We start from the raw sequence: 15,411 nt of genomic DNA, 5'->3' as shown, positions 1-15,411 counted from the left end.
GTGTGTTTGCCAGCCAGCTGATCCTGTGTGTGTTTCCCAGCCATCTGATCCTGTGCGTTTTCCAGCCATCTGATCCTGTGCGTTTTCCAGCCATCTGATCCTGTGTGTTTTCCAGCCATCTGATCCTGTGTGTTTTCCAGCCATCTGATCCTGTGTGTTTTCCAGCCATCTGATCCTGTGTGTGTTTGTGTTTCCCAGCCAACTGATCCTGTGTGTGTTTCCCAGCCATCTGATCCTGTGTGTGTTTGTGTTTCCCAGCCATCTGATCCTGTGTGTGTGTGTGTGTGTGTGTGTGTGTTTCCCAGCCATCTGATTCTCCTCTCTGAATCTAGACTCTTTACTGTCATGTATGTCACATGATTATTTATTACATCAAGGCGTTTAATTACCCGATGGGAAATCACTGGATGGTTCCACCTGGTGTTGTATTGCATCATCGAATCCCCTTCCAAGTAAAATAACAAAGGTACTTACTTACACACTTACAGAGACAGCTACGACAAAGGATGGAGGTGGACATCTTCAACTACCATTGGAAGGAGTGAAGTGCCACTGACTGAATGAAGAATGACAGAGCAGTTGGCACTGCGTCCATTTTGGGGTGCGCAACTTGAGCCAAAATGGCTGAGCGATGTGTAGACTTAGGAAAAAATGTGCTCTCTAGAACCTGAAAGGTTTGTTCGGCTGTCCCCATAGGATAACCCTTTAAAGAAACATTTTTATTTCCAGGTAGAACCCTTTTGTTTCCAGGTAGAACCCTTTTATTTCCAGGTAGAACCCTTTTGTTTCCAAGTAGAACCCTTTTGGTTCCATGTAGAACCCTTTTGGTTCCAGGTAGAACACTTTTGGTTCCAGGTAGAACACTTTTGGATTACATGTACAACCTTTTTTACAGAGGCTTCTAGATGGAACCCCAAAGGGGTTGAAACCAAAAAGAGTTCTAATCTGAAACCAAAAAGGGTTCTACCTGGAACCAAAAAAGGTTCTACCTGCAAACAAAAGGGGTTCTACCTGGAACCAAAAAGGGTCCTCCTATGGGGACAGTCAAAATAGTGTAGGATGGATGACTGAGGTCCAGTCATGGTTATTATAGTGGTAGGCTAATCAGATCCTAGATCTGTGCTTAAGATTGGCGCGCTTCCATTGGAATAGGGGAATAGGGTGATAGCCCGGCTTGGATACTGATCTTATGTCAGTTTATGTTTTCATTCCCTTATGTTTATGGTTATTGGGTGGTAGGCTACTCTGATCCTAGATATGTGGTTTATTTCCCTAACACTGTTTCCAAATGCTAACATTTTAACATTTGTGGCACAAATCCCATTCAAGTCATTGGTACTTTTGCCACAATTCCTAAACAATTTCTGAACCAAAGCGTGGCTTGCTGTCCTACCTTGTCAATACACCGCTTACTGGGTATGGAAACCAAAATAACATTTTGTCATTTGGGTGAACTATCCCTTTAAAAAGACAAACCTCTACCTCAAACATGCTCAAACATGCCCTCTTATGGTTGGGGTAATGTAATCTGATCCTAGATATGTGGTTAAATCAAATCAAATCAAATTTTATTTGTCACATACACATGGTTAGCAGATGTTAATGCGAGTGTAGCGAAATGCTTGTGCTTCTAGTTCCGACAATGCAGTAATAACGAACAAGTAATCTAACTAACAATTCCAAAACACTACTGTCTTATACACAGTGTAAGGGGATAAAGAATATGTACATAAGGATATATGAATGAGTGATGGTACAGAGCAGCATAGGCAAGATACAGTAGATGATATCGAGTACAGTATATACATAAGGTTGTGGTTGTTAAGGTTGTGATTGGCGTCATGTAATCTGATTTTAGATCTGTGGTTAAGGTTGTGATTGGAGTCATGTAATCTGATCCTAGATCTGTGGTTAAGGTTGTGATTGGGGTCATGTCATCTGATCCTAGATCTGTGGTTAACGTTGTGATTGGGTCATATAATCTGATCCTAGATCTGTGGTTAACGTAAACCTAGTACAGGTGAAACGGAGCAGACAAACCAGGGAGGGTTGAACAATGGGAGTGTGCGTGGAGCGTAATATGGTCGCCACCATGTTATTTGCTCTCCATCTGTTTATGTATGCAGCCTTAGCCCCTCTATGATTGTTGTTTGGAAACAGACTGGGCATCACAGAGGCAGGAAGTAAGGCCTTGTGTTGGGGAGTGCGTCAGACTGCTGAACACTAAGTAGCTGAACCAGGGGGCTCATACACACATACTGTTTTTAGACCAACACAAACTGTGCCAGCGTGAACTCTGGAGGTTATGTTGGTGTCACGTTCTGACCTCAGTTCCATTGTTACGTCTTTGTTTTAGTATGGTCAGGGCGTGAGTTGGGTGGGCAGTCTATGTTATTTTTTCTATGATTTTGTATTTCTGTGTTTGGCCTGGTGTGATTCTCAATCAGAGGCAGCTGTCAATCGTTGTCCCTGATTGAGAACCATACTTAGGCAGCCTGTTTTCACCCTTGACTTGTGGGTGATTATACTTTCTGTTTAGTGTGGGTTGCACCTGACGGAGCTGTTTCGGTTGTGCTTTTTGTTTCTTTGTTTGATAGTGTTCAGTTTAAATAAATAACATGAACAAGAACCACGCTGCACTTTGGTCCTCACCTTCTTCCACCGACGACCGTTACAGAATCACCCACCAACCAAGGACCAAGCAGCGTGGTATCAGGCAGCAGCGAGATCTGGACTATGTGACAACTTGGGACGAAATAGAGAGGTGGTCGGTCGACCCAGGGAGAGTGCCGGAGCCCGCCTGGGATTCTCTGGAGCAGTGTGAGGAGGGTTACAGGAGAATGGAGTTGGCGATACGTACACGTCGAGACACACTGGAGACCAGATGCGCTGAGCCGGCTTCATGGCACCTAGCTCGATGCCCACTCTAGCCCGGCTGATACGAGGCGCTGCTATGTAGCGCACCGGGCTATGCCTGTGCACCGGGGACACCGTGGGCCTCACGGCATAACACAGGGCCTGCCTGGTCCACCTCTCTCCACGGAAGCACGGGGAGTTGGCGCAGGTCTCCTACCTGACTTAGCCACACTCCCCGTGTCCCCCACCGAATACATTTTTGGGGCTGCCTCTCGTCCCAGCCGCGCTGCCGTGCTGCCTCCTCATACCACCGCCGCTCAGCTTTAGCTGCCTCCAGCTCTGCCTTGGGGCGGCGATATTCCCCAGCCTGTGCCCAGGGTCCCTTGCCGTCCAAAATCTCCTCCAATGTCCAGGAGTCTTGCGATTTCGGCTGCTGCCCGTTACCACGCTGCTTGGTCCTTGGTTGGTGGGTGATTTTGTCACGCTCGTCGTTGGAATGAGGTGAGGACCAAAGGGCTGCGTGGTGAGTGTTCATCATATATTTATTAAACCGAGAACACTAAACAAAATAACAAAGGAGAACGAAACAGTTCTGAAAGGTGACATACACATAACAGAAAATGACCCACGAAACACAGGTGGGAAAAGGCTACCTAAGTATGATTCTCAATCAGAGACAAGTAATGACACCTGCCTCTGATCGAGAACCATACCAGGCCAAACGCAAAACACAACATAGAAAAAGGAACATAAGACAACCCACCCAACTCACGCCCTGACCATACTAAAACAAAGACATAACAGAAGAACTAAGGTCAGAACGTGACACATTTTACTTCACTTGAACATATAATTAAATGTTCTGTCCTGCAGCCATACCTAATGATGCCTTTTTCATCAATTATCAGGTACATTATCTCGTAGGTACATTATCATGTGTGATGCATGATACTGCCACTGATAAATAATCAGCTTTGGCAAAGGCACAAGATATGAATAAGGCTTGAGGAATGATAAAGCAGGTTTCCTGAGGGGTTAACCATTCTAACTCATCTACTGCTATACCACACCAGATCAGAGCAGCGCCGACATTTGGCACGAGAGGCGTCTAGGTTATCTTTTTGGATAACACATGAGTCAGGATGAAAGAATGAAGCAGGTCTCCACTCAATTTCATCACAACATCCTCTTGTTCTTTTTGTTATTCTAAATTCCCTCACTCATTCCTTCTCATTCCCTCACTCATTCCCTCACTCATTCCTTCTCATTCCCTCACTCATTCCGCCTCATTCCCTCACTCATTCCACCTCATTCCCTCACTCATTCCCTCACTCATTCCTTCTCATTCCCTCACTCATTCCTTCTCATTCCCTCACTCATTCCGTCTCTTTCCCTCACTCATTCCGTCTCTTTCCCTCACTCATTCCGTCTCATTCCCTCACTCATTCCGTCTCATTCCCTCACTCATTCCGTCTCATTCACTCACTCATTCCCTCGCTAGTTTATTGTGTGTTTGGGGTGAGAACACCATACCTACTGTGAAGCATGGGGGTGGAAACATCATGCTTTGGGGCTGTTCTTCTGCAAAGGGACCAGGACGACTGATTGGTGTAAAGGAAAGAATGAATGGGGCCATGTATCGTGAGATTTTGAGTGAAAACCTCTTTCCATCAGCAAGAGCATTGAAGATGAAACGTGGCTGGGTCTTTCAGCATGACAATGATCCCAAACACACCGCCCGGGCAACGAAGGAGTGGCTTCGTAAGAAGCATTTCAAGGTCCTGAAGTGGCCTAGCTAGTCTCCAGATCTCAACCCCATAGAAAATCTTTGGAGGGAGTTGAAAGTCCATGTTGCCCAGCAACAGCCCCAAAACATCACCGCTCTAGAGGAGTTCTGCATGGAGGAATGGGCCAAACCTTGTGAAAACCTTGTGAAGACTTACAGAAAACGTTTGACCTCTGTCATTGCCAACAAAGGGTATATAACAAAGTATTGAGATAAACTTTTGTTATTGACCAAATACTTATTTTCCACCATAATTTGCAAACAAATTCATAAAAAATCATACAATGTGATTTTCTGGATTCTTTTTTCTCATTTTGTCTGTCATAGTTGAAGTGTTCATATGATGAAAATTACAGGCCTCTCTCATCGTTTTAAGTGGGAGAACTTGCACAATTGGTGGCTGACTAAATACTTTTTTTGCCCCACTGTACATAACATACACCATATTACACTTTTCAGAAATAACAAATAAAAAACGCATTTGGTATAGCATATATTCCAAAATAAAAAATAATGTAATATCCTTTGAGTGGGCTGTATTATTATGTGTTCTGGATGGACTGGTGACATTATGCTACACTCCAAACTTCCTTTCCATGAGTCTGGGAGAGAACATATAGGATAGGTGATACTGTCGGTTCATTGATTGTGGTTAGTGTTAGGGTCAACCCTAACCCAGATAACATACAGTAGACCAACTCATTCTGTTCTTCTGAAATACATTTTCTTCACATCATAATGTTTCTTTCGACCTGACTACAATAAATAATAGATGTATTTTGATGATTTGATATTAAATCAATTTATTCAACTGTTTTAGATGTTCCAAAGTTGCACATCATCAGCTTGTAAGTGACTTCTGTGTGACTCGTGTGTGGCTTGTATGTGGCTTGTATGTGACTTGTGTGTGGCTTGTGTGTGGCTTGTATGTGACTTGTATGTGGCTTGTATGTGACTTGTGTGTGGCTTGTATGTGGCTTGTATGTGACTTGTATGTGGCTTGTATGTGACTTGTATGTGTGGAGGCCTGGAGATGCTAAACTTGTCTATGTTAATTAACGGTCAATTAACGTGAGACCGGCAGACTTTTACATGACAACAACCGTCTGACAAAATGTCCCGGTCGCCACAGCCCTACCGTATACCCATCCACAGCAGTGTTTACACAGAACATTATCAAACATATCAAATTCCCCTCTTCTACTCATCTGATCATGAATCTAAATCAACATACCGGAAAACAGCTATCTTTGTTGTTATATTTGTTGGTTTATCCCAGCCCCGAATCAACACAATGCTTGCTGGCAAGAGGCTGATGTGTAGTTATAAGCTGCCTCCCAAATGGCATCTTGTTCCCTTCATAGTGCACTACTTTTGACCAGGGTCTATAGAGCTCTGGTCAAAAGTAGTGCACTATGAGAGGAATATGGTGCCATTTGGGACACATACGAAGTAATTCAGGGGCCATGATCTGATGATGTTTCGTTTGGATGGGCAAGGGGGCGGGGGGTAGAGGGTCAAGAGATGAGGGGTGTAAGGGGAAGGTGTGATAACGGATAGCGGTGATGCATGTGTCACTAGCGTCCCTCCTCCTGACATTTAGCGATCCCTGTCAACCAAGCACACCCACACAGGATAACATTTCTCTTGGCCAACATCCAGACCTGCCTATCCCAGAACACAGGGTAACATCTCTGTTGGCCAACATCCAGACCTGCCTATCCCAGAACACAGGGTAACATCTCTGTTGGCCAACATCCAGACCTGCCTATCCCAGAACACAGGGTAACATCTCTGTTGGCAAACATCCAGACCTGCCTATCCTAGAACACAGGGAACATCTCTGTTGGCCAACGTCCAGACCTGCCTATCCCAGAACACAGGGTAACGTCTCTGTTGGCCAACATCCAGACCTGCCTATCCCAGAACACAGGGTAACATCTCTGTTGGACAACGTCCAGACCTGCCTATCCCAGAACACAGGGTAACATCTCTGTTGGCCAACATCCAGACCTGCCTATCCCAGAACACAGGGTAACATCTCTGTTGGACAACGTCCAGACCTGCCTATCCCAGAACACAGGGTAACATCTCTGTTGGACAACGTCCAGACCTGCCTATCCCGGAACACAGGGGAACATCTCTGTTGGCCAACATCCAGACCTGCCTATCCCGGAACACAGGGGACCATCTCTGTTGGCCAACGTCCAGACCTGCCTATCCCAGAACACAGGGTAACATCTCTGTTGGCCAACGTCCAGACCTGCCAAGCCTGTGCACTGTCAATACACAAGACCACGTCTTGTAAAAGGCTATCGATTGGATACAGATGAGAAGCAGGGATAGTGTTTGTGTGTGTGTGTGCGCGCATGCATGCTTGTGTGCCTCCGCCAGCATGCGTGTGTGCATGTGACCACTCATGTGTGTGTGCTCAGCTGTTTGTGTCTACTTCTCAGTCATTAGACCCAGGTAATTGATTATACCCAGGTAATTGACTAGACCCAGGTAATTGACTAGACCCAGGTAATTGACTAGACCCAGGTAATTGACTAGACCCGGGTAATTGACTAGACCAAAGTAATTGACTAGACCCAGGTATTGACTAGACCAAGGTAATTGACTATGACTAGCCTGCAGTTATTAACTTCAGCAAAGGGCAGAAGCACAGGCAGACTGGTGAACAGCTAGACAGGCAGGCAGACAGGCAGACAGCTAGACAGGCAGACAGCTAGACAGGCAGACAGCGTGACAGGTAGACAGCTAAACAGCGAGACAGGCAGACATGTAATGTCAGGACCTGTTGAGCTTGGGCTCTCCTATGAAAATAAACCAGCCATTACTGCAATAAAAGCACATGACCTTTTTCTTGGAGTATTAAAGCAATCATCTGTGTAGTTCTGCAGAAAGTGTCTGGAGAATGCCTATATTTCCTTTTAGATTAGCTCACGCTCATAAATGATAAAGGTCAGTTGGTGCTTGAGGGAACTACAGTGCCTTCAGAAAAATATTCGTACCCTTTAACGGTTTCCACATTTTGATGTGTTACAGACAAAATTGTAAATGGATAAATTGAAATGATTTGTCACTGGCCTACACACAATACCCCATAACGTCACAGTGGAATTAGGTTGTTTTGAAATTTGTACAAATTAATAAAAAATTAAAGCTGAAATATCTTCAGTCAATAAATATTCAACCGCTTTGTTATGGCAAGCCTAAATAACGTTCAGGTCAGAAAATGTGCTTAACATGTCACATAATAAGTTGCATTGACTCTGTGTACAATAATAGTGTTTAACATTCGTTTTTAACGACTACCTCATCTCTGTACCCAACACATACAATTATCTGTAAGGTACCTCAGTCAAGCAGTGCATTTCAAACACAGATTCAACCACAAAGACCAGGGAGGTCTTCCAATGCCTCGCAACGAAGGACATCTACTGGTAGATTGAATATCCCTTTTAGCATGGTAAAGTTATTAATTACACTTTGGATGGTGCACCAATACACCCAATTACGACAGAGATACAGGTAGGAAGCTGGTAAAGAATACAAATATTCAAAAACATACATCCTGTTTGCAACAAGGCACTAAAGTAATGCTTAAAAAAATGTGGCAAAGTATTTAACAAAGTATTCTGTTTGGGGAAATCCAATACAACACATTACTGAGTACCACTCCTCATATTTTCAAGCATAGTGGTGGCTGCATCATTTATGGGTATGCTTGTAATTGTTAAGGACTGGGGAGCTTTTCAGGATGAAAAAAAACAGAATGGAGCTTAGCACAGGCAAATCCTAGAGGAAAACCTGGTTCAGTCTGCTTTCCACCAGACAATAGGAGATGAACTCACCTTTCAGCAGGACAACAACCTAAAACTCAAGGCCGAATTTACACTTGAGTTTCTTACCAAGAAGACAGTAAATGTTCCTGTGTGGCAGAGCTACAGTATTGATTTACATCTGCTTGAAGATCTATGGCAAGACCTGAGCAAGACCTGAGAAATGATGAACAACCAACTTGACTGAGCTTGAAGAAGTTTGAAAATAATAATGGGCAGATGTTGCACAATCCAGGTGTGGAAAGCTCTTAGAGACTTACCCAGAAAGACTCACAGCTGTAATCGCTGCCAAATGTAATTCTAACATGTATTGACTTGGGGTTTGAATACTTATCTAATCAAGCTACAATGCATTCGAAAAGTATTCAGACCCCTTGTCTTTTTCCAAATTTTTTACGTTACATCCTTATTCTAAAATGGTTTAAATAGTTGTTTTCCTCATCAATCTACACATAATACCCCATATTGACAAAGCAAAAACATTAACAAAATTTTTACAAATGTATAAAAAAAATGTAAACGGAAATATCACATTTCCATAAGTATTCAGACCCTTTACTCAGTACTTTGTTGAAGCACATTAGGCAGCGATTACAGCCTCAAGTCTTCTTGGGTATGACACGACAGGTTTGGCACACCTATATTTGTGGAGTTTCTCCCATTCTATGCAGTTCCTCTCAAGCTCTGTCAAGTTGGACAGGGAGTGTCGCTGCACAGCTATTTTCAGGTCTCTCCAGAGCGAAAAAGCCACATCTCTGTCCAGTGTCTGTGTTCTTTCTCTCATCTTAATCTTTTCTTTTTATTGGCCAGTCTGAGATATGGCTTTTTCTTTGCAACTCTGCCTAGAAGGCCAGCCTCCCGGAGTCACCTCTTCATTGTTGACGTTGAGACAGGTGTTTTGAGGGTACTATTTAATGAAGCTGCCATTTGAGAACTTGTGAGGTGTCTGTTTCTCAAACTAGACACATGCACTTGTCCTCTTGCTCAGTTGTGCAACAGGCCTCCCACTCGTCTTTCTATTCTGGTTAGGGCCAGTTTGTGTTGTTCTGTGAAGAGAGTAGTACACAGCATTGTACGAGATCTTTAAGTTTATTGGCAATTTCTCACATGGAATAGCCTTCATTTCTCAGAACAAGAATAGACTGACGAGTTTTAGAAGAAAGTACTTTGTTTCTGGCCATTTTGAGCCTGTAATCAAACCCACAAATTCTGATGCTACAGATACTCAACTGGCCTAAAGAAGGCCAGATCTACTGCTTCTTTAATCAGGACAAAAGGTTTCATCTGTGCTAACATAATTACAAAAGGGTTTTCTAATGATCAATTACCCTTTTAAAATTATAAACTTGGATTAGCTAACACAATGCGCCATTGGAACACAGGCTTGATGGTTGCTGATAATGGGCCTCTGTACGCCTATGTAGATATTCCATAAAAAAATCAGCTGTTTCCAGCTACAATAGTCATTTACAACATTAACAATGTCTACACTGTATTTGTGATCAATTTGATGTTATTTTAATGGACAGAAAATGTGCTTTTCTTTCAAAAACAAAGACATTTCTAAGTGACCACAAACTTTTGAAAGGTAGTGTACATATATATATATATATATATATATATATATAAAAAATCTTCCATTTTTACATTACAGATTTTGTGTACATTGTTGACAAAAAAATGACAATTAAATCCATTTGAATCTCACTTTGTTACAAAACAAAATGAGGGAAAAAGTCAAGGGGTGTGAATGATTTTTGAAGGCTCTGGAACTAAGTTGAAAAAGTTATATATTGGTGCATCGGCGTGGTTTTAAAAAGAGACTTGAAGTGTGTGTGTGTGTGTGTGTGTGTGTGTGTGTGTGTGTGTGTGTGTGTGTGTGTGTGTGTGTGTGTGTGTGTGTGTGTGTGTGTGTGTGTGTGTGTGTGTGTGTGTGTGCGTGTGTGTGTGTGTGTGTGTGTGCGTGTGCCTGACTACTGTTTAAAATGACCTACAGTGCAACCCTAACCTGGCTTAACACAGCCAATGGCAGCAATGTGCGACTAGCTGTTCAGTTAAAATAACAAACACGGGAGGACCAAGGCACTCGTCACATAATATAAATGTCTTCATTTTCATGACATGTTCAATGGAACAAAGATTTAAAACTCAGGGAGTAGAAAAGGGTGTACAAAAATCTTTGAAGGCCGTGCTGCCAAAACGCGTCACAGTTGAAACCTCTTTGTTCCATTGAACATGTCGTAAAACTAAAGGCTTTTTTATTATATGAAGAGTGGTTTGGTCCTCCTCGTCCAAAGAGCACCTATCTATCTACAGATACCTAATACTGTGTACCCTAGCAGTGCTTCATTTCCTTCTCTTTGCCACATAGTTGTTGAGTATGAAGAGTGGTTTGGTCCTCCTCGTCCAAAGAGCACCTATCTATCTACAGATACCTAATACTGTGTACCCTAGCAGTGCTTCATTTCCTTCTCTTTGCCACATAGTTGTTGAGTATGAAGAGTGGTTTGGTCCTCCTCGTCCAAAGAGCACCTATCTATCTACAGATACCTAATACTGTGTACCCTAGCAGTGCTTCATTTCCTTCTCTTTGCCACATAGTTGTTGAGTATGAAGAGTGGTTTGGTCCTCCTCGTTCAAAGAGCACCTATCTATCTACAGATACCTAATACTGTGTACCCTAGCAGTGCTTCATTTCCTTCTCTTTGCCACATAGTTGTTGAGTATGAAGAGTGGTTTGGTCCTCCTCGTTCAAAGAGCACCTATCTATCTACAGATACCTAATACTGTGTACCCTAGCAGTGCTTCATTTCCTTCTCTTTGCCACATAGTTGTTGAGTATGAAGAGTGGTTTGGTCCTCCTCGTTCAAAGAGCACCTATCTATCTACAGATACCTAATACTGTGTACCCTAGCAGTGCTTCATTTCCTTCTCTTTGCCACATAGTTGTTGAGTGGTTTGGTCCTCCTCGTCCAAAGAGCACCTATCTATCTACAGATAGCTAATACTGTGTACCCTGGCAGTGCTTCATTTCCTTCTCTTTACTACATAGTTGTTGAGTTTGTCAGAACTCAATTTGACCAAAACCACCATTTTCTGAAGGTGGCTACAGCATTTAGTTTTCTTACCCAATTGGTTGTGGTTAGGAATGTTGTCCTCAACTCCTGTAACAGTCCAAAACCCTACATTTTACTGAGTCTCTGTGGTTATACCAGTCTTTCAATGCAACACTATGTGTTTTCTAACTTTTGTTTTGCAAGCACCTCAACTACTTCATGTCTTGGACCCAGGATTTACTGGGTCTATCGAACTTTGCTGATGTACCCTTGTTTTGTGACATGCGTGGATATGGACCAGAAGCTAAGAAAGCCTCCTGAAGTATGTGTCTTACCCTGCTACCTTTCTCTGGGTTACAGTTACATCCTCCACTACAGTCCAGCCCATTACAGGGCTCCTGGCTGGTCCCCTGGGGAGAGAGAGAGAGAGAGAGACCATCAGTATTACATAATATACTGTATGCCACTAAGCAGACCCTCTCATCCAAAGTGACTTACTTTGGAACCAGTGTCCCTGTCATGAATACATGTTCATATGGTCGGCCCCAGCGGGAATCGAACTCACGACTTTGACGTTGTAAGCCCCATGCTCGTACAACTGAGCCACACAGGACTATTATAACACTGCTTCAACATTCTCCAGGTAGCCTACATTTATTATTTATCTATATATATTTTTACCTTTATTTAGTCCTGTCTCAGCATCAGTAAAGACAGGTAACCAGGAGATACAATAACACAGTCACAGTGTCCCTGTCACAGTCCTGTCTCAGCATCAGTAAAAACATGTAACCAGGAGATACAATAACACAGTCACAGTGTCCCTGTCACAGTCCTGTCTCAAAACATCACCGCTCTAGAGGAGATCTGCATGGAGGAATGGGCCAAACCTTGTGAAAACCTTGTGAAGACTTACAGAAAACGTTTGACCTCTGTCATTGCCAACAAAGGGTATATAACAAAGTATTGAGATAAACTTTTGTTATTGACCAAATACTTATTTTCCACCATAATTTGCAAATAAATTCATAAAAAATCCTACAATGTGATTTTCTGGATTTTTCCCCCTAATTTTGTCTGTCATAGTTGAAGTGTACCTATGATGAACATTACAGGCCACTCTCATCTTTTTAAGTGGGAGAACTTGCACAATTGGTGGCTGACTAAATACTTTTTGCCCCACTGTATATACATCTGTACACATCTGTATACATCTATAGACATCTATATACATCTACAGACATCTGTATACATCTATATATAAACATGTATAGCCATCTATAGAAGAGTCCAGCCTGTTTCTGTTGACCAACCCCTCTTTGATTTGTTAATCAGTAAGAGAGAGAGAGAGAGAGAGAGATAGAGAGAGAGAGAGAGAGAGACACACACACACACACTGGGTACCATGTAAGAGATGAGGGGATAGCGGTTAGGGTGCAATGCCAATGTTATCTGGATTAGGCCCAGGGTCCCTGGATTAAGAATGGGGATGTGAGACATGAGGGGATAGGGGTATGGGGGCCAGGCCAACGTTATCTGGATTAGGCCCAGGGTCTCAGGGCCCCTGTAAGCACATCAACATGACAAGATTCTGTCTGTACTTAACTACTGAACTACAAATGAACCATGGTGAAATCTCACAGTCTGTTCCCATGTGAGAATGTGTGTTATTGTAGTGTCTAACTGTACAGACATACGTGTGTGTGTGTGTGTGTGTGTGTGTGTGTGTGTGTGTGTGTGTGTGGTAAATGTGAACACTGCCCACAAAAGGAGGTGGAAACTGACCTGCACTTCCTAACCTCCTGTCCAATGTATGACCATATTAGAGACACATATTTCCCTCAGATTACACAGATCCACAAAGAATTTGAAAACAAACCCGATTTTGATAAACTCCCATATCTACTGGATGAAATACCACAGTGTGCCATCACAGCAGCAAGATTTGTGACCTGTTTCCACAAGAAAAGGGCAACCAGCGAATAACAAACGCCATTGTAAATACAACCTATATTTATGTTTATTTATTTTCCCTTTTGTTCTTAAACTCTTTGCACATCATTACAACACTGTCTATAGACATAACATGACATTTGAAATGTCTTTATTTGTTTGGAACTTTTGTGAGTGTAATATTTACTGATAATCTTTCACTGTTTATTTCACATTTGTTTATTATCTATTTCACTTGCTTTGGCAATTTAAACATATGTTTCCCATTGTCATGACTGTCCTGATCAGGTCAGGTTACAGGAGACAACAACCCTACAGATTATCTCTCAACCCCAACAGAGGAGGAGAGATCTAGGGGTCTGAAGATGTGGGGTTTTATGACCCCTCATGCCCCTGGTAAACCACAGGCCACAGACTAATTCCTTTGTCCTGTCACTATGGAGAACCAGCCTCAGAACGTTAAACATGAAATTAAGGGACTTTGGATCAATGGTTTCCGTCAGCCACAATGGTGGTCATGACGATAGATGGAATATGAAAATGTATGTCATTTTTGTTTTGTTATTAAAGGTTAATAGATGACATTATTAAGAAAACATTGTAACGTTAAGAGTTTTCCTAGTATATGTTTGTGGTTATACATTGTACGGTGTATGGAAAATGTCCAAATCAAAGAGAATGTTTTGGTAAAGATGAAATGTGAAGTTAGTTGTCTAAAATTGGATTTGAGTACAATCTAGACGTTGCCTCTTAAGTTGGTACGCCCAGAGAATTTCCCTAAAGGCGGTTACGCCCACTTCTGACCCGAGGGTATAAAACCTGTGAGTGAAGAATTTACAGATAAGACTAAGTGACCCAAGCTGCAGCCGAGGTCTAAAAAGTCAACGAACCCAAAACGCAACACAAGTTTGAAGACAAAGAAATATTTTTCTACCCAAGCTACGGATGAGTAGCTGTGTCTAAGAGGGTGAATTCAAGTCAAACCACCTAGCCTCCACTCCCCATCGAATCGTGGTATCTACACTGTTTCATTCCTACACTGTGAGCTCTGAGCTACAGAGCTGTCTGTCCTCAGAAGAGCCCTTCCAGAGCAAGGGCGAGGGAACAGACTCCTAAGCCAAAAGGACACTGACATCGTGAGGACAACCAAAGAGTTGCGCCAGAGAAGTGCGTCATTGAGCAGCCTGAACGGTCCACGCGGAGAATCCATGGAGACCTTCCCCACATAATTACATCATTATATTCTGACCCATAAGAGAGGCAGTTTGGGGCAAGGCTAGGGTTAGAATAAGCATAGCTGACAAATTCACCCAAATGTATATTTAAAGACGAAAAGCTCCTTTCCTCCTCCCAGCTTTAGGTAAAGATGATCCATCCCTGCTGGTATTACTTTTGTCATGGGACTCCCACACTCTATTCAGCTTCCAGCCTGTCTCCAAATCCTCATGTTGCTGCCATACTATACTGGGGGTAGGGATTACTCCTTAATTAAAGGAGACTACACCTTGACATTCTTCTAGGATTCTTCCCTGCTTTCACAGGATCCCTGAAAGCCACTGGGGGAGACAAACAATACGGTGGAACTTAACGGAGAATGTTAGGACCTAAAATAGATTTCAATTCAAAATACTATTTTCCTAACCTTAACCCTAACCTTAACCCTAACCTTAACCCCTAAATCTGACCCTAATTGTAACCCTAACCCCTAAACTTAAAATAGCCTTTGTCCTCATTGGGATATGGGGAAAGTCCCCACGAGAGAGAATATTAAATTTTTTACTATCCTTGCGAGGACCTGAAATCCCCAAAAGTCCCCACAAAGGTAGAAGTAATAAAATTCTCCTTTTCCCATATCCCCATGAGGATAAAGGCTATTTTAAGTTTAGGGGTTAAGAAGAAGACCACACACACAGTG

At 42.7% G+C, this 15,411-nt stretch overlaps 1 protein-coding gene across 1 annotated transcript in view; it reads right to left on the bottom strand.

Annotated features, from left to right (window-relative positions):
* LOC112260956 (collagen alpha-6(IV) chain) overlaps positions 1 to 15,411 on the bottom strand; it is a 252,425-nt gene that overhangs the window by 107,347 nt on the left and 129,667 nt on the right. The window contains exon 4 of the mRNA XM_042329326.1: positions 11,879 to 11,953. Coding sequence (XP_042185260.1) covers positions 11,879 to 11,953 — 75 coding nt within the window. The remainder of the gene's footprint in view (positions 1 to 11,878; positions 11,954 to 15,411) is intronic.

The sequence above is a fragment of the Oncorhynchus tshawytscha genome, linkage group LG10 (genome assembly GCF_018296145.1).
Source record: "Oncorhynchus tshawytscha isolate Ot180627B linkage group LG10, Otsh_v2.0, whole genome shotgun sequence".
NCBI classification, from domain to species: domain Eukaryota; kingdom Metazoa; phylum Chordata; class Actinopteri; order Salmoniformes; family Salmonidae; genus Oncorhynchus; species Oncorhynchus tshawytscha.
Note: the sequence above shows the minus strand (reverse complement) of the source record. Positions and strands in the feature narration are given on the sequence as shown.